At 39.0% G+C, this 20,594-nt stretch overlaps 1 protein-coding gene across 8 annotated transcripts in view; it reads right to left on the bottom strand.

The window, feature by feature from the left end:
• Positions 1-20,594, bottom strand: part of ZFAND4 (zinc finger AN1-type containing 4) — a 90,207-nt gene that overhangs the window by 69,469 nt on the left and 144 nt on the right. For 3 of the 8 annotated variants that reach the window (XM_058697030.1, XM_058697027.1, XM_058697031.1), the window contains exons 1-2: positions 20,144-20,255; positions 11,008-11,308 (exon numbers count right to left, since the gene is read on the bottom strand). In XM_058697030.1, the coding sequence (XP_058553013.1) occupies positions 11,008-11,269 (262 nt within the window). In that variant the 5' untranslated portion in view covers positions 11,270-11,308; positions 20,144-20,255. Of the gene's footprint in view, positions 1-11,007; positions 11,309-20,143; positions 20,310-20,594 lie in introns of those variants that run through there. The other 5 variants (XM_058697028.1, XM_058697029.1, XM_058697033.1 and 2 more) reach the window with 5 other exon arrangements.

Raw genomic sequence — 20,594 nt, 5'->3', positions numbered from 1 at the left:
ACACTACTTGGCCATAAAGAGAATAAATTGTTGATACATGTAACAATATTGATAAATCTCAAATGCACTATGTATTATACATAAGTGAAAGAAACCAGACTCAAAAGCCTACATACAGTGTGATTTCATTAATATGAAATTCTGGAAAAGGCAAAATTATACGGACAGAAACAGATCAGTAAGTGCCAGGAGCTGGGTTTACATAAAAGGTTAACCACAAAGGCACAGAATTTTGGTGAGCAATGGGACTGTTCTTTATCTTGACTGTGGTGGTAGTTACATGACAGCAACGTTTGCCAATAATGATAAAACCATGTATGAGTTATGGGTTGAACTATCTCCCAAAGGTTCATATGTTAAAAGTCTTAACCCTAACCCTCAATACCTTAGGATGTGACCTCATTGAGAAATAGGGTATTGACAGATGCAACCAAGTTAAAATGAGGTCATTAGGGAGAGTCCTAATCCAATATGACTGGTATCCTTATAAAAAGGGGAAGGGTGCCTGGGTGGCTCAGTTGGTTAATTAAGCATCTGATTTCAGCTCAGGTCATGATCTTGTGGTTCAGGAGTCTGAGCCCTGAGCCCCACATTGGGCTCTGATGGAGCCTGTTTGGGATTCTCCCTCTCTCCCTGCCCCTCCACTGCTTGTGCTTTCTCTCTCAAAAGAAATAAACTTAAAAAAATAATAAGTAAGTAAGGGAAATTTGGAGACAAATACGCACATACCTAGGGAGATGATAAGTAAGGAAACTGGGATGGTGCTTCTGCATGCCAAGGAACAAGAAAGACTGCCAGCAAACCAAAGCTAGGCAAAAAAACATTGTACAGATTTTCTCCAAGAGCACTCAGAAGGAACCAACAATGTCAACACCTTGACTTTGAACTTCTAGCCTCTACAACTGTGTGATAATGAATTTCTGTTTTTTAAGCCACTAGGTTTGTGGTACCTTGTGATGGCAGCCCTAGGAAACTAATACAATACTAAAAATGGTGAATTTTATAATATATAAATTGTACCTTGACGAAAAAATGGAAAGTGTTTTCTAAACTTGGAAACCAATGAAAACATGTTCAATATTATTAGTCAGAATATTCGGAGTATGTATAAACTACAAGAAATGATCAAATCTATCTAATCCTATGTATTGCTATGGCTGCAGAGCACCTGAGTATAATATTATTTAAACAACAGAATAAGTATTTTTGACAAAAAAGCTCTTAAAATTTAATAACAATGAAAGTCAACTTAAAAACTTATAGGATATAGGTAACACAGTTCTTGGAAAAAATCTTAAATCATAAATGGTTACTGATGAGTACCATAAGGCAAGCTGACGGCCAAGCACAAGCTAGCACAACACCGCCCCCCAAGGTGGGATATGTGTGATATTCCTCAGGCACTCCTGGCTGCCCAAGAACAAAGGAAAGGACAGAAAACAAAAGGTTAACCTGACAGTCTCCATTAGTTAACAAATATCTCATCAATAGCCTCATCAGCAACTCCCTACTATCTTAAATGCTTTGCTAGAAAGAAAAACAACCTTAGCTTGACAACAGCTAGGCCTCCAGTAATCTGTAAATCCTCTTTAGCATATGGAAATCCCTTTAAGAAACTTCCTCTTGACTTTATCTCCCCCAAAACTCCACAGTACGTAAGGAGTCACTCTGCATAACCCCAGTGCAGCTCTTCCCGCCACTGGGTCCTGTCCCATGCTTTTTTTTTAAATTTTTTTTTTTAATGTTTATTTTTGAGACAGAGAGAGACAGAGCATGAACGGGGGAGGGTCAGAGAGAGAGGGAGACACAGAATCCGAAGCAGGGCTCCAACTCACGGACCACGAGATCATGACCTGAGCCAAAGTCGGACGCCTAACCGACTGAGGTACCCAGGCACCACCACCCCCGCCCCATGCTTTAATAAGATCACCTTCTTGCACCAAGGACATCTTCAAGAATTCTTTCTTGGCCATCGGCTCCCAACCCCACAAACCCCACCATCACCCCAAAACCTCATCAGTTACCTTTAAAACGATATTGAGACTTCCAGTTTCAGACACTACATGTAAAGAGCTTGTAAGTTGCCACTTCCATACTTAAAGCAATAAAAAAAAGCTGAGCACATTGAAAACCATCAACTTTTCTTTGATCTACTGGAGACATAAAGTAGGAAGGCAAACCATCACCCCCAAAATCTACAGAGATAGGAAAATCCAGACCCCTCTAGTCTTCCTATAACACCCAAGTGATTATAGGTGGGAGACACTAACAAACACATTGAAGGTCATGGCCCAGGGACACAGGCCCACCAGAAAACTGAGACTGAATTGTAAGACTATAGATGGTTTCTGGTCCCCAACACTTTACCACTACACTAACAGGGCTCTAGTAGAATAGCAGCAGGTTATAGGTGAGTTATAAGACACAAATTCTTTCGAAGGAGGAGTTCTTAGGGAAACCCAAAGATAAGAGACAAAACAGGAAAACCAGAGAAATTTGAAGCCTCTGGCACTTACAGCTACAACAAACATTAAACAAACCCCATCTCCTCAAAAACTCACATTAAAGACCTATTTACTTCAGTTACCACTACCTAATACATTACATCTGGGTTTCAACAAAAAAATTACAAGGCATGGTAAAAGAAAACCACAGTATATACAAAGAAAACAAACATCAGAACCAGACTCAGATATGACAGATTTTGTAATTATTGGACAGGGAGACTAAAATAACTGATTGATATGTTAAGAAATTTAATAAAAATCTAATAAAAAGTAGACAACATGAAAAAATAGATGGGTAATGATGGGTAATGGAGACAGAGAGATTGAAAGTGTAAGAAAGAATTAAAAGTAGATGCCAGAAGTAAAAAACAATAACAGAATCTATACTACCCAAAGCAATCTACACATTCAATGCAATCCCTATCCAAATAACACCAGCATTCTTCACAGAACTAGAACAAACAATCCTAAAATTTGTATGGAACCAGAAAAGACCCTGAATAGTGAAATGTTGAAAAACAAAACGAAAGCTGCAGGCATCACAATCCTGGACTTCAAGATGTATTACAAAGCCGTAATCAAGACAGTATGGTATTGGCATATTGGCACAAAAACAGACACATAGATCAAGGGAACAGAATAGAGAAGCCAGAAATGGACCCACAAATATATGGCCAACTAATCTTAGACAAAGCAGGAGGAGTCTCCAATGGAAAAAAGGCAGTTTCTTCAGAAAACGGTGTTGTGAAAACTGGACACACAGAAGAATGTGACACACAGAAGAATGAATCTAGACCACTTTCTTACACCATACACAAAAATAAACTCAAAATGGATGAAAGACCTAAATGTAAGGCAGAAAACCATCAAAATCCTAGAGGAGAAAACAGGCAACCTCTTTGACCTTGGCAGCAGCAACTTCTTAATTCGCACGTCTCCAGAGGCAAAAGAAACAAAAGCAAAAATGAACTATTGGAACCTCATCAAGATAAAAAGCTTCTGCACAGTGAAGGAAACAATCAACAAAACTAAAAGGCAATAGATGGAATGGGAGAAGATATTTGCAAATGACATATCTGATAAAGGGTTACTATCCAAACTCTATAAAGAACTTATCAAACTCAACACCCAAGAAACAATAATCCAGTGAAGAAATACCACCTCACACCTGTCAGAATGGCTAAAATTAACAACTCAGGAAACAACAGATGTTGGCAAGGATGCAGAGAAAGAGGAACACTTTCACACTGTTGGTAGGAATGCAAACTGGTGCAGCCACTCTGAAGAACGGTATGGAGATTCCTCAAAAAATTAAAAATAGAACTACCCTACAACCCAGCAATTGCACTAGTAGGTATTTATCCAAAGGATACAAAAATGCTGATTCAAAGGGGTACATGTACCCCAATGTTTATAAGAGCACTATCAACAATAGCCAAATTATGTCCATCGACTGATGAATGGATAAAGAAGATGTGGTATATATGTATGTATACACACACACACACACACACACACACACACACACACACACACGAATAGAGTATTACTCAGCAATCAAAAAGAATGAAATCTTGCCATTTGCAACAACATGGATGGAACTAGAGGTATTATGCTAAGGGAAGTAAGGCAGAGAAAGATATCATACGATTTCACTCATATTTATTAAGAAACACAACAGATGAACACAGGGGAAGGGAAGGAAAAATAAGATAAAAACTGAGAGAGAAGCAAACCATCAAAGATGCTTAAATATAGAGAATAAACTGAGGGTTGCTGGAGGGGTGTTGTGTGAGGGGATGGGCTAAATGGGTCATGGGCATTAAGGAGGGCGTTTGTTGGGATGAGCACCGAGTGTTATATGTAAGCAATGAATCACTAAATTCTACTCCTGAAACCATTATTACACTGTATGTTAACTAACTTGCATGTAAATGACTTAAAAATTTTTTAAATAAACAAAACTTAAAATTAAGGGAAAAAATATTCTTAGAACTCAACTTAAAAAAAAACAATAACAGAGGGGTGCCTGGGTGGCTCAGTCGGTTGAGCGTCCAACTTCGGCTCAGGTCATGATCTCATACTCTGTGAGTTCGAGCCCCGCGTAGGGCTCTGTGCTGTCAGCTCAGAGCCTGGAGCCTGCTTCAGATTCTGTGTCTCCCTCTCTCTCTGCCCCTCCCCTGCTCATGCCTTGTCTCTGTCTCAAAAATAAATAAAAACATTTAAAAAAATTTTTAAATAAAAAAAAATAACAAATTAAAAATGCCTTTGATGGGCCTGCTTATCAGCCGACTGGATATGGCAAGGAAAGAATCATTGAGCTTAAAGAAATGTAGATAGAGGAGATCCTCAGTGGCTCAGTCAATAGAGCATCTAATTCTTGATCTCAGGGTTGTGAGTTCAAGCTCCACATTGGGCATGAAGCCTGCTTTAAAAAAAAAAAAAGTTCTTTTTATAAACTTCCCAAATTGAAATATAAAGAGAAAATAAAGAATGAAAACAACCAGAACACCCAAGAACTGTGAAAAAATTTCAAAAGGCATATAACTGGAATACTAAAAGAAAATAGAACAGAAGAAAAATAATAATGCCCCAGAAATTTCCAAAATTAACGAGATATACCAAATCATAGATCAGTAAGCTCAAAGAACATCAAACAGGATAAAAAATTTTAAATCTACACCTAGGCATATCATATCAAACTTCAGAAAAGCAAAAACAAAAAGAAAAATCTTTTTTAAAGGTTTTTTTTTACATTTTTTTAATGTTTATTTTTGAGAGAGAGAGAGAGAGTCGGAGCGCAAGTGGCAGGGGCAGAGAGAGAGGGAAGCACAGAATACAAAGCAGGCTCCAGGCTCCCAGCTGTCAGCAGAGAGCCCAATGTGGGGCTCTAACCCATAAGCCATGAGATCATGACCTGAGCCAAAGTCGGATGCTCAACCGACTGAGCCACCCAGGTGCCCCAAGACAAAACTCTTTAATGAAGGCAGAGGAAAAACCTAAATAATAATTATAGGGAACTTTTCATGAGAAATCCTATAAGCAAGGAGAGAGTAGAGGAACTATTTAAAATGTTGAAAGAAAAATGGGTCACCTGGGTGGCTCAGTGGAGCATAAGGCTCTTGATCTCAGGGCCATGATTTCAAGCCCCACCGTTGGGTACAGACATTACTTATATAAACTAAAAAAAAAATTTTTTTAATAATAAAATGTTGAAAGAAAAAGACAACCAACCTGGAATTCTGTACCCTATAAAATTATCCTTCAAAAGTAAAGGAGGAAAAAAAAAAATGAAGGAGAAATGGACTTTCTCAGATAAATAAAAACTGGGCACAATACACCTGCCTTACAAGAAATATTAAAAGAAGTTCTTCAGAAAGAAATGATACAGTTAGAAACTTGGATCTACATAAAGGAAAAGCATCAAAGAAGGACTAAAGTAAAATAAAAACTATTCATTTTCTTACTCTTAATTGATCTAACAGATAATAGTTTGTTCAGAATAATAACACTGTAACAATTATGGCTTATGCATAAATGAAATGAATGATAACAATGAGATAAGGGACAAAGAGAAGAATTAGGAATACTTAGGTTTGGGGGGGTTGTTCTAAGATTTTCTTTTAATGTTTATTTATTTATTTTGAGAGAGAGACAGAGGATATGAGTGGAGGAGGAACAGAGAGAGAGAGAGAGAGACACACACACAGACACACACACACACACACACACACAAACACACACACACACACACACACACACACACACACACACACACAATCTGAAGCAGGCTCCAGGCTCTGAGCTGTCAGCACAGAGCCCAACACAGGGCTCAAACCCATGAACCGTGAGATCATGACCTGAGCCAAAGTCGGACACTTAGCTGACTTAGGCACCCAGGCACCCCAAGATTTTGTTTTTAAGTAATCTCTACACCCAACGTGGGGCTCAGACTCACAACCCTGAGATCAAGAGTCCTATGCTGTACCTACTGAGCCGGCCAGGTGCCCTAGGAATAGTTTTTATTAAGTAGTTGCAATACTCATGAAAAAGTATAGCATTATTTGAAAGGTGGACTTGGCTTTTCTATAAATATATATTGTAAACTTTATTGCAACGACTAAAATAAGTTAAAAAAGAAGTACTACTGATGTTAAGAAGAGAGAAAACAGAGCCATATAAAAGGATTAATTAAAACCACAAAAGGCAGAAAAGAGTGTAAATAAAGGAATAAAGAACCAGGAGGATGAATACAAAACAGTAACAAATATGGTAGCTATTAATCCAACCATATAAATAATCATTTTAAACATCAAATGCCTAAATAAACCAATTAAAAAAGAGATCATCAGACTGGATGAAAAACCAAGACCCAACTACATAATGTCTATAAGAAATCCACTTTAGGGGCGCCTGGGTGGCGCAGTCGGTTAAGCGTCCGACTTCAGCCAGGTCACGATCTCGCGGTCCGTGAGTTTGAGCCCCGCGTCAGGCTCTGGGCTGATGGCTCGGAGCCTGGAGCCTGTTTCCGATTCTGTGTCTCCCTCTCTCTGCACCTCCCCTGTTCATGCTCTGTCTCTCTCTGTCCCAAAAATAAATAAAAAAAAAAAAAAACGTTGGAAAAAAAAAGAAATCCACTTTAAATACAAAGTTTAAATACATAGGTTAAAAGTATAGAGATAGATACAATTTTATTTGTTAATTGTACCTCAATAAAGCTGGGGGGAAAAGTAAAGGGATGGAGAAAGATACATTATGCTAACACTCACCAGAAGAAAGCTGGAATAATTATATTGATTGTAGACAGAGCAAACTTCAGAGCAAGTAAAGTTATCAGGGATAAAGAGAGGCATTACATAGTGATAAAGGGGTCAATTCTCTAAAGACATATAATGATCCTTAATGTGAATGGATATCATCAGCTATCAAAACCTGTTAAGTTATAATAAATAAGACAGTGTGATATTGGCATATGAAGAGACAAACATAGATTAGATGATCTAAAGAGTTGAGTGTGCACATAAAACTGTCATACGTGACAGGTATGAAGTTACTTTGGTGAGAAAAGATTAGAGTAATTCAATAAATGGTATTTAGAAGACCAGTTATCTATGTGGGGAAAAAAAAAAAAGATCCCTATTTGATACTGTATCAGTCAGAATAAAGTAAGTTATGCTGAACCCTCCCCAAACCACTCCAAAGACAACAGTGCCTTAAAGCAAAAATTGATTTCTTAGACATGTCTGCTGCAGGTCAGCAGGGTGCTTCTGCTCCCTACAGTTACTCAGGGGCTCAGGCTAATGGAGACTTCTATTCATAGGTCATTAGTCAGAACTAATAACACAGACAATGAACATAGTTCATTGGTCAGAACTAATAACACAGAACTAATAACACTCATAAGAAGGCCAGGAAGATCATCCTATCCCATGCATAGAAGAGAAATCTTTACTAGGCAGCAGTAATGTCAAGGACTGGATGGTAAATCTAGGAAATCCACTGCCCACGGCAATAAAGAACCAAATGACAATAATCCCTTACATTTCTTGGCACATTTTTCCTTTCCAAATTCCACTGGATTATTTTTCATATCCTCTAAGTATGTACTATTCTTTGCATACCAATGCTCTAGGTAATGAAAAGCTCCAAAAATTTCGCTTCCTCTGAAAAACTCAGAGACCTAAATTACATCTTCTCCCAACGGCATAGTTCTTATATCCTTGGGTACATACTGCACTATCTCCACAGACTGACCATTTTCCCCTGATAAAGAACATGTTAAATGCTTTACATTTATTAACTAATAATCCTAAGAACAACTCTTTGAGATTGGTACTATCAGAATTCCTGTTTTAAATTAGCACAACTAAGATAAATAGGGGTTAAGTAATCTGCTCAACTTGAAATATGAAATCAGGCAGTCTGGCTTCAGTGCTCCTGTCCCTTCAAGGCCCATTTAAAGTTCTATTGCTGGTTCTGTTCCTTTCTTGCTACAGCCTCATCGTTCCTAACCCAGAATATTCCTTGAGCTCTGTCTGCAGACCCCTCCCATCTACCCTCCTTTCTCTTACTAAGCTCTAGTTCTGAACTTACCAAAACCTACCCAAAAGGAAAAGCAGTCGGACAGAGGAGCCACTTCCCTCAAGGATGAACTGAGTGCTGTCACCTCTGCCTTCCTATCCTCCCTACTCCATATCCTTCTATCTTGGGGAGTCTTACCCGATATTTTAGCCCCAATGTCTTCCTGGGTAGAAAAAGAAAGACAACCCAGAAAAAAAATCAAAATTCACTGTTTATGAAAGATGCCTACTTGAAGCCTCCTTAAGAAGAGAATGACTGTCAGTGCCCATGGGCTGCAGAAGTTACAAAAAGGTATGGCGACTAGGACAAAAGAAAAGGGGTGCGGGATAGGAGGGTCAGGAATGGGAACAGGAATTGAGATCTATTGACAAGTTGTTGTAGGTGCTATGGACTGAACTGTGTCCCCACACCCAATGTGTTATCTTAAAGCCCAAACTCGAATGTGCTGGTATTTGGAGATATGACCTTTGAGAGGTAATTAGGTTTAAATAAGGTCATACTGGTGAGACCCTCCTGGTGGGATCAGTGCCCTTATAAGAAGAGAAGCCAGAGAGCTCTCTCTCTGTGTCTGCCATAGGAGAATACAACAAGAAGAAGGGAGTCTTTAAGTCAGGAAGAAAATCTGTAAGTCAGCAAGTCTGTAATCAGAAAGATTCTTAGTAGAATCTGACCATGCTAGTACCCTGATCTCAGACTTTCCACATCCAGAACTGTGAGACAATAAATGCCTGTTGTTTAAGCCACCCAGTCTATGGTATTTTGTTAGGACAGTGGGATTTGCATTTATATTTACATTACCTCATTTAATTTCCCAATAACTCTATTTGTTTTATAAATGTCTATTTGTTTTCAACTAGCCAATAACTACAAAGTCACTGTTTTTACACTGGCAATGCCTACTCCTACAGAGGACAAGGAGTCCACACCTTAGCTATGAACCCAACTCTGTTAGTAACTAAACATTTCCCCTGGATGAGTCCCTAATCTCTCTAACCTCAAATTTACTTTTGACATTAAGTACCTAAGTAACATTCTCCCTAAAGTGCTTTTGTTGCATGGAGATTATTCAAAATGCATGAAAGGGGGGAAAATACAGAGATTATTTAGAACACAAGAGGGTTTTGTCTTCCTGCTCCTAAAAAGATACCATTACAGGGGCGCCTGGGTGGCTCAGTCGGTTAAGCATCCGACTTCAGCCAGGTCACGATCTCGCGGTCCGTGAGTTTGAGCCCCGCGTCGGGCTCTGGGCTGATGGCTCAGAGTCTGGAGCCTGTTTCCGATTCTGTGTCTCCCTCTCTCTCTGCCCCTCCCCTGTTCATGCTGTGTCTCTCTCTGTCTCAAAAATAAATAAACGTTAAAAAAAAAAAATTTTTTTTTTTTAAATTAAAAAAAAAAAAAAAAAAGATACCATTACACCATCACGTAATAAGAAAGCAGAACAATGTCAAAATAACCTATTCTGACTACATGTCTCAGCAAATCACTTGGGGGAAAAATGTTTCATGCACCATTAGTGTATATACTGATGTGATCACTAGACGCAGCTGATCACTAACTTAATAGAAGTTAGTGGAGACACAGCAAATATTTAGAAGCTCGGATACCAGGATTCTTGGCTTCATAAAGATAAAAAATTCCAATCCTACTCATCCTTCTATAATTCTGAACCTAAACTGGACTAGAGAGCAATGCTAGTTACTACCTCTAAATTATAGCAAGTTCCAGCTGGCTCAAAAAGCAAAGATCCATTTAGTGTTATATAGAACAACTTAATTTTCTAGTCAATACTGGATTTTAACAACTGTAATGGCAAATATCACTTAATTTAGGAATCTTCAAAGTACAAAAAAAAAGACTCTAATTTTAACACAATATACTCTATGACACCTTTCACAAATACGCAAACAGCAAAGAGACACTGCACAATATTCAGCATCCCTGCTATACTAAGAAAACTTCAAATTACGAAAATATAAGCCAAACCCCTTAGAAAATCTCCACATTGAAAAAAGAAAAGTATCTGACAAGTAGGTAAAGAAGGTCACTAAAAGGGAACTCAATTACAATTTCCCGTTGAAAGTAACTGTGACGTAGTTGTGGCAGATTTTGCATGTCATCATAATCTGTTGAAAAATTATTTTAAAATATTATTTTACACACCATTAACATGATGCCAGGGAGTTCCTTCAAAAGAATCTGGTAGAAGGGGAAGCGGATGGGAAGAATGTAGGAATGGAAACAAGATAGACCATGAATTGATAACTATTAAAGCTAAGTAAGGGATAGATGGGGGTGCACTACCTTATTCTTTCTAATTCCATGCATGTGTGATATTTTCCCCATAAGAAAAGTTAGTTATTATATGCTCTTGATGAACAAATGTAATCCTCTTACCCTAAAAACAAAGAAAAACTAGTACCTTCCAATCTTTGAATTTTTGCTTTCACAGAAATAACAGCTTCAAAGGGTGAAACTCTCAACTCAAAACACGTTCCAGTCAATGTTTCAATGAAGAGCTCCATGGTTTCACAGAAAGGAAGTTTGTAGTAAAATGTTCCCAGGTTATCTTCATTGAAGAATGGAGGATCTTTTCTGTTATCCATTACTTTGACTTTCCTAATTCCTCTGGAATGTGTGGTATGCAACCGTATTCCAGTTCTAGCCAAATCAGCTTTGAACATTGGTAATATGTAATGCTGTTCATGTTTTGAGTTTTGTACCTAAAAAACAAGAATAATTTTTTTAACAAGCGAATCTGAAAGTTCATCCTGTCATACTCTCTGAACAACTCTGGCCCATAATCTTCCAGACAGCCCCAGAATTCATTTTATTACTTAATTTGTCTAATCCTAAACCTTTCACGGTTGTCTCTGAAACCACTCTCCCAATTAGACCGTAAGATTATTATTTTTTTGAGAGAGAGAGAGAGAGAGAGACAGAGCGTGAGCAGGGAAGGGGCAGAGAGAGAGGGAAACAGAATCCAAAGCAGGCTCTAGCCTCTGAGCTGTCAGCCGAGAGCCCAACACAGGGCTCAAACTCACCAGCTGTGAGATCACGACCTGAGCCAAAGTTGGACGCTTAACCAACTGAGCCACCCAGGCACGCCTAGACTGTAAGATTATTAAGAACAGGTATATTTACAATACTTTTCTGTATCTTACTAAAGCTCAGCACAGTTATTTATATATAGTGCATACTCAACAAGTATATTATTGTTGTTAATAATATTTAAACCAGCAAACTCAGCATGGAGGTATAGATCTGCAAGACTTTGAAAATTTTATGCACATCCTTTACTAAAACATTTAAATTATGTTTTTAACCCATACAAAATATAACTTTATACCACTGTACCTTTGAATCACACTGAAGAAAAGCATAGCAACCATGTTAATAGGTTCCTTAAAAATAAGACTCACTAAATAATCAATAAGCATCTGGATTTCCAGAAGTTATCTATCAGTACAGCACTGAGATGACAATACTGGTAACAGACATTAGACATAATCTCTACACACAAACATACAATGGCTAATGAATATGAGAGGCAAATGCAACAAAGTCCTAAGATAAATTATAAGTGTATAATTAGGATAATAGGAATAATCAAATCAATAGTTATTAGAAATGTGAAAACTTTGTAAGGAGAGGAGTTAATAGGACAGGTGATACACATCTTCCGGGACAGGTAAGTATATCTTTTTAATGGCTTTATTGAAATATAATTTACATACCATAAAATTTACCTATTTAAAATCTAAAATTTACTGGTTTTTATTACAATCACAGAATTGTACAACCATCACAATCATCTTTGGAACATTTTCATCACCCCAAAAAGGAACCCCATCCTCTTTAGACATCACTCCCAAATTCTTTCTTTCCCTCTCTGCCCTATGCAACCACTTATCTACTTTCTGTCATTTTGCCCATTCTGATCATTTCACGTAAACAGAATCATACAGTGTGATTTTATGATTGTATTTTGTGATTAGCTTCTATCACTTAGCATAACGTTTTCAAAGTTCATCCATTTTAGGATGTATCAGTACTTCATTCTTTTTTTATAGCTGAATAGAAGTCCATCCTATCATATGGATACACCACATATTTATCCAGTCATCAGCTGATGGGCATATTGGCTTGTTTCCAATGTGGGCTATTATGAATGCTACATGAACATTGGATTACAAGTTTTTGTGTGGACATACGTTTTCCTTTCTCTCCCATGTATGTCTGGGAGTGGAATTGTTGGGTTAGGTAGGGACTCCACATTTAGCAATTTGTGGAACTGCCAACTGTTCTCAAAAGGGGTCTGAGCCATTTTACATTCCCAGGATACTGATTTCTCCACATCCTTGCCAATACTTTTTTTTTTTTTTTTTTTTTTTTTTTTGCTTTTTTGATTAAAGCCATCCTAGTGGGTGCAAAGTAGTATTTTATTGTGATTGTGACTTCCTTTTTCTAATGACTAAGAATATTGAGCATCTTTTTAGATGCTTATTGGCTATTTGAATACCTTCTACACAGAAATATCTATATTCAGAAAATGTATTCAAATCCTTTGTCCATTTTTACTCTGGTTGTCTTTTTATTACTGAATTGTAAAAGGGTTTTTAATGCATTTTTAGACACAAGCCTCTTAAAGATACATGATTCCAAATATTTTCTCTAATTTTGTAGGCTGCCTTTTAACTTTGACAGTGTTCTTCAAAGCCTAAGTTTATTTTAGTGACATCCAATTTGGCTATTTTTCTTCTGCTGCTTGTGCTTTTGGCATCACATTTTAAAACCCCGGCCTAGGGGCACCTGGGTGGCTCAGTTGGGTGAGCGACTGACTCTTGGTTTCAGCTCCAGTCATGATCTCATGGTTCATGAGATGGAGCCCCATGTAGAGCAATGCAGAATCCATTCGGGCTTCTCTCTCCCTCCCTCTCTCTAAATAAATAAATAAACTTAAAACAAAACAAAAACGCCTGGCCTAATCCAAAGTAATAAAGATTTTGGGGTGCCTGGGCAGCTCAGTCAGTTAAGCATCTGACTTTGGCTCAGATCATGATCTCGTGGTTCCTGGGTTCAAGTCCCATGTCTGGCCCTGTGCTGACAGCTCAAAACCTGGAGCCTGGATGTGTGGATGTGGATTTGGATTTGTGGATTCTTTCTCTATCCCTCCCCTACTAATGCTCTGTCTCTTCCTCTCTCAAAAATAAACATAAAAAAAAAAAAAAAGGAATAAAGATTTACTTGGATACACATTTTGCTGAGAATTATATAGTTTTAGCCTTGCATATAGATCTATCCATTTTGAATTTTTGTAGATGGTATAAAATAAGGATCCACTTTTATTCTTTTGCAAGTTGTTGCAAGTTTTTGCAAGATGTCCAAGCAGTATTTGCTGGAAAAACTATTGTTCCCATTGAATTGTCTTGATATCCTTGTCAAAAACCAACTGACCGGGAATGTGGGGGTTTACTTGTGGTCCCTCAACTCTATTCCATTGATCTGTTACATGTCTATCATTATAACAGTACCACGTTGTCTTTTCACCTTTGTAGTAAGTTTTGAAACAAGGAAGTGTAAGTTCTCTAATTTGTTCTTCTCTTTCATGATTCTTGGTTATCCTGGGTCCTTTGAATTTCCATATGAAGTTTAGGATCAACTTGTCTATTTTGCAAAAACACCAGTTGGACTTTTGAATAAGCACTGTGTTAAGTGTGCAGATTTGGTGAATATTACCATCTTGACAATATTGTCTTTTTTTATTTTATTTTTTTTTTACATTTATTGATTTTTGAGAAACATAGTGAGACAAAGCCTGAGTGGGGGAGGGGCAGAGAGAGGAGACACAAAATCTGAAACAGGCTCCAGGCTCTGAGCAAGCGGTCAGCACAGAGCTTGATGTGGGGCTCGAACCCACAAACTGTGAGAACATGACCTGAGCTGAAGTCAGACGCTCAACCGACTGAGTCACCCAGGTGCCCCAACAATATGAAGTCTTATAAATATGAACATGCAATGCCTTTCACTTTATTTAAATTTCTTAAATTGCTTTCAACAATGTTTTCCAGTTTTTAAGAGTATGAGTTTTGCTTTAAAAAAAAAAGTATTCCTAAGAACTATACTCTTTTTGATGCTACTATAAATGAAGTTATTGTTGGTGTCATTTACAATTTGTTCATTGCTAGCATAGAGAAATAAAATTGATTCTAATATATTTGGGCACCTGAGTGGCTCAGTCGGTGGGGTGGCCGACTACAGCTCAGGTCATGATCTCTCGGTCTGTGAGTTGGAGCCCTGCATTGGGTTCTGTCCTAAGAGCTCAGAGCCTGGAGCCTGCTTCGGATTCTGTGTCTCCCTCTCTCTCTGCCCTTTCCCCGACTGCTCTCTGTCTCTCTTTAAAAAATAATAAATTAAAAAATTAAAAAAAAATTGATTCTAATATATTGATCTTGTACATTGCAACCATGCAGAATTCATCTATTAGTTCCAGTAATTTTTTAGTGGATTCCTTGGGATTTTTTCCATAAAAGATTATGTCATCTGCAAAGAGAAATGTTTTACTTCTTCATTTCCAATCTTGAACATTCCAGTAAGACACTCTTTACTTCCTTTTCTTACCTAATTACTTGGTCTAAAATCTCTAATACAGGGTTGAATTTTGGTGGTGAGAGTAGACATTCTTGTCTTATTCCTGACTGTAGGGGGAAAGCATTCAGTCTTTCACTACAAGTTATGATTTTAGCTGTGGGGTTTCCATACATAATCTACTCTACTACTTTAACTGGGGTGTTTTTTTTTTTTAAATCATGAAGTGTGTTGGATTTTGCCAGATGCCTTTCTGTCCAACGTCTATTGGGATGATCATGTGGTTTTCGTCTCTTATTCTATTAATATGGTGTTTAATAGAACATTGGTTTTTATATGTTGAACCAACCTTGCATTCCTAAGCTAAATCTCATCTGTATATGATGTATAATTATATATGTTGCTATATTTGATTAATATTTTTTGAAAATGTTTCTATCTATATGCATAGGAAATAGTGATCTAGTGTTCTTAATATATCTTTGTCTGGTTTTGGTATCAAGGTAATAGGAACAAAATTAAACAAAAAGTAGAGATATATTTTCTCATATACTCCCTGTCCTCACGCATGCACCACTTCACCCACTGTCAGCATCCTACACCAGAATGGTGTATTTGTTACAACTGAAGAAACTGCAATGACACATCATTATCACCTAACATCCATAATTTACATTAGAGTTCATTCTTGCTGTTGTACATTCTATTGGTTTTCACAAACATATAATGACATGTATCCACCATTACAGTATCATACAGAATAGTTTCACTGCCCTAAAAATATCCTGTGGCTCACCTATTCATCCTACAAGCCTCCCAAATCCCCAGCAATCACTGATACTTTTACCATCCACATAGGCTGCCTTTTCCAGAATACCATATAGCTGCAATTATACACTATGCAGCCTTTTCAAATTGGCTTCTTTCATTTAGTAATATGCATTTACGTTTCCTCCATGTCCTTTCATGGATTGATAGGTCATTTCTTTATGACACTGAATACTCCATATTGTCTAAATGTTCCACAATTTATCCATTCACCTACTGAAGGATACATCTTGGTTGCTTCCAAACTTGAGCAATTATGAATATTACTGCTATAAACATCTGTGTGCAGGTTTTTGTGTGGCTATGTTTTTAACTCTTTTGGTAAATACCAATGAGCGTGACTGCTGGATCTTAACAATGTGTTTAGATTTATAAGAAACTGCCAAAGTGTCTTCCAGTGTGGCTGTACCACTTTGCATTCACATCAGCAATAAATAAGAGTGCTTACTGCTCCATATCCTTGTCAGCATTTGATGTTGTCAGTGTTCTGGATTCTAATAGTTGTGTAGTGGTATCTCTTTAATTTGCATTTCCGAATGATATATGGAGTGGAGCATAGTTATTTTTTTAACTGGTATAGAACTGATCATGTTACTTCTTAGCTCCAGGTCCAATGATGCTTCTACAGAACAGAATGCCAATAGAACAAAATTACAGAATTAAATTCACTGTATATAGGAATAAAATTCAGGGGCCCCTGGGTGGCTCAGCCGGTTGAGCATCTTAGCTCTTGATATAGGCTCAGGTCATGATCTCATGGTTTGTGGGATCAAGCCCTGCAACGGGCTCTGTGCTCAAAGTGCAGAGCCTGCTTAGAAGTCTCTCTCTCTCTCTGTCCCTCCCCCACTTGCTCTCTCGCAAACGCTCTCTCTCAAAATAAAATTAAAAAAAAAAAAGAAGAGGAACAAAATTCAGACTTCTGAGAAAGACCCTAAGATCGTACATCTCACCTTCCAGCCCCATTCTATTTATACATCTATGTCATCCCACCTGGCAATACCTCTGTACTTCTATCCTCTAATCATGTGCACCTGCAGCTTCAGAATACATCCACTTCTATCTCATTGCCCCTGCTTTGCTCTACTCTCTGCCATCCCCACACTTGGCTACCTGACAAGCACCTAATCATCTTTCAAGACTCAGCTCAAATAGCAACTATTCCACAAAACCTTTTATGGCTTTGTACCCCAACCTCCATCATATATTGTACCCAGAACAATCAATTTCACTTTTTACATGGGATTCTTATTCTCCTAAACGATAAGCTACTTAAGGGGGAGACCACATCTGATTTGCCACCCCATCACCTAGCAAAGTGTTTTGCATATATTGGTACTCATTAAAAGTTTGTTCAACGATGGGGCGCCTGGGTGGCGCAGTCGGTTAAGCGTCCGACTTCAGCCAGGTCACGATCTCGCGGTCCGTGAGTTCGAGCCCCGAGTCAGGGTCTGGGCTGATGGCTCGGAGCCTGGAGCCTGTTTCCGATTCTGTGTCTCCCTCTCTCTCTGCCCCTCCCCCGTTCATGCTCTGTCTCTCTCTGTCCCAAAAATAAATAAAAAACGTTGAAAAAAAAAAATTAAAAGTTTGTTCAACGAAACAGCAATGAATATTCACTCTCTCAAATGATCCTTAGAACAAATCTGTAATAAATATATATATAAAATAAAAAAATATATTTATTTTACACACACACACACATACACACACACAAATATATATATATAATCCCTGTTTTAGAGATGAAGAAATATTTGGATATGCTCCAAAAGTTTGGGGGAATGCTGCTTTCCCATGAGAATCCTGTTATGATTCACTCCACAGTAAGTCCACCAAAGTTTGTCCAACAGATAACATACATGCACATACAGTGATTTCTGCTATAGGGTGAATTTTTATAACAGTAACTGGATGCAGAATCAATTAGGGAACCTGAATTACACTGTAAAGACTGCTAATGATCCTAAAGAGATGGCATCACAGAAAGAAAACCTGATGCTGGAAGCACAGATGCTAGGAGTGCTATCACACTATTTATCAAAACAATGAGTAATAAATATGGTAATACAAAGTATTGTGCTAATAACATTGCTCGTGATAGTGGTAAAAGGCCATTACTCTTAAATATAAGCCAAATAAGTGGCTGTATTCAGGTTTTGTTTCGTTATATCTTAAATACACTGAAATGCTTTTAGGAAAAATAACTTTTTATGAAGCTAACCCCTAACCTCTGAACCAACTGCTTTTATAATGTGCTTCTGGGTTACATGTGTATTCTTAAAAACATACTTATCATGCTACATTAAACAGCGTATTGAAGAATTACCTGTGTCTGTTTCCCCAAAATCAACAGCACTCCTACCTACATAGTAGCAGCTCTAGCAACAGAAGTCAGAGGTCAGGAATGCTGAAATGAACATTACAGAAATAAAGGCATGGGTAACAAGTGTCTGCCCAAGGAATTTAGAGACAGAAGATCTAAGGAGCATTTCCTTCACCACAGTACTCTTCCACAATACCCTGAATATAATAAACAAGCTAGTGCGGGGGGGGGTGGGGGTGGGGGCGGTGCCTGGGTGGCTCAGTCGGTTAGGCATCTGACTTCTGCTCACGCCAATATCTGTAGGTCCATGAGTTTGAGCCCTGAGCCAGGCTCTGTGCTGACAGCTCAGAGCCTGGAGCCTGCTTTGGATTCCGCGTCTCCCTCTCTCTCTGCTCCTCTCCCGCACACACGCTCTCTCTCTCTCAAAAATAAATAAACGTTAAGCAAAAATAAGAACGACTTAAAAAAAAAAAAAAAAAAGCTGGGGCTGGGAGAGGGTAACAGATTTGGAAGTCCCTCATCTATAATGAGAATGGATAAAGCAACTATGGGCTAAAGGAAAAACAGCAACCCAGTGCAGCACTACACTGCACTGGGACACCTTCTGTAAGTTTGGGCCGTAATCAATGGAGAAATTTCTAAAATCCATAAAGGAGCAAAGCAGGTAACCAAATTCAAAACTAAAATGTGGGGTGCCTACGTGGCTCGGTCACTTACGCGGCTGACTCTTGATCTCAGCTCAGATCTTGATCTCAGAGTCGTGAGTTCAAGCCCTGTGTTGGGACGTATGCAGCCAACTCAAAAAACCTGAAATGTATGACTCAAAAATAGTTATACCTCTCCTGAGCAGTAGAAATCACAGTAACAGAGGACAAAATGAGGCCATGAAATCTGGTTAAGCCAGCCTGGAGGACTAGATGATGGCAAAGGAGCAAATGAAAAGTTCCAGCAGACCAAAGACCTAACAGTATTAACACACAATAACCGTGTGGTCATTCTCAACTAAACATATTATGGAACGCTATGTTGTTGGAAAACGAGAGGCAATGAAGATTCAGAGACAGGATGGGAAATGTTGCAAGAAAGTGAACAGCTAAATTATACAAGAGCAAAAGGAAAAAAAACAGGTGAGTAGAGAAAAAAAAAAGTACTTCCAGAATTTTTACCAATTAAAAAACATACTTAGCTAGTAAGAGTAATGACATCAAAAAAAAATTCCTAAATTCATTCCAAAAATATTTCTTTCTTCTGAAAAAGTTCTAAAAAACATTACCAAAGATAAGAGAGAAGTTAAAGATAGGTAAGGCAATAATAGCACTGAAGTAAGTAATTTCACTAGCAATCAGCTTTACCCTGTTCTAAAGATTATTAGCCAGAGGAGAGCCGTTATCTTTTAAAAATTTCCCCCAACACAAAGAGATCCAAAATGTTATGCAACCTTTAAAAACACTGGCTTTTAACAAACTGCCTTTTACTAATTAGGTGAAAAACACCCCTGTTTTAAATAGAAGCTACACATCCAACTCTCGATTTTGGCTCAGGTCATGTTCTCACAGTTCACGATTTTAAGCCCCCAGTCAGGCTCCCTGCTGTCTGGGCAGGCAGCCAGCTTGGGATTCTCTCTCCCCCACCCCACCCCCCTCTGTCTCTGCCCCTCCCCCCGCTTAAGCTCGCTCTTAAATAAATAAATAACGCTACAGAATTATATCCACCACTTAAATGCATTTGTACCCTAAACTTCTTTCTAGTGGGTCTTGGAAATCCTTGGAGGCCAACGTCTACTCCAGCCTTCAAAGTACACACTCCAAGCCCACGGGGTCACCTGCGCAGCCCGTACTCCTCCAGGATAAACTCCGGCTACCCACACGTACGGGCCTGATCTGGGGGGTAGTGCACAAGCTCCGCGTCAGAATCGGCGACTGGCGGCTCAGCACCCGTCGGACGGGACGGGGTGGGACACCCGCGTCGCTTCGGCGGAGGGACGAAAAGTGGAGACTCCTCAGGAAAGGCGTCGCGCCGCGCCGGTCTCAGGGCAGCGGCTGCGGAGGGGGCGGGGCCTGGCTGCCGAGCGGCCGGCGCTCCTCTCCGGCCCGCGGAGGCCGGCGGCAGCAGCGCGAACCCGCTCAGCGGCCCGCAGCCCAGGGCGCCCTCCCCGGGCGCCCTCCCCGTCTGTCTCCTCCACTGGCTCGCCCGCCCGCAGGCCTACAGAGAGGCGCGACCCCGCGAGCGACGCCGCGGCAGGCACTGACGAGAAACACACCACCGCCGCCGCC

Source organism: Neofelis nebulosa, chromosome 13, assembly GCF_028018385.1.
Source record: "Neofelis nebulosa isolate mNeoNeb1 chromosome 13, mNeoNeb1.pri, whole genome shotgun sequence".
NCBI lineage: Eukaryota > Metazoa > Chordata > Mammalia > Carnivora > Felidae > Neofelis > Neofelis nebulosa.
The sequence above is the reverse complement of the archived record's forward strand: the minus strand, read 5'-3'. Positions and strand labels throughout refer to the sequence as shown.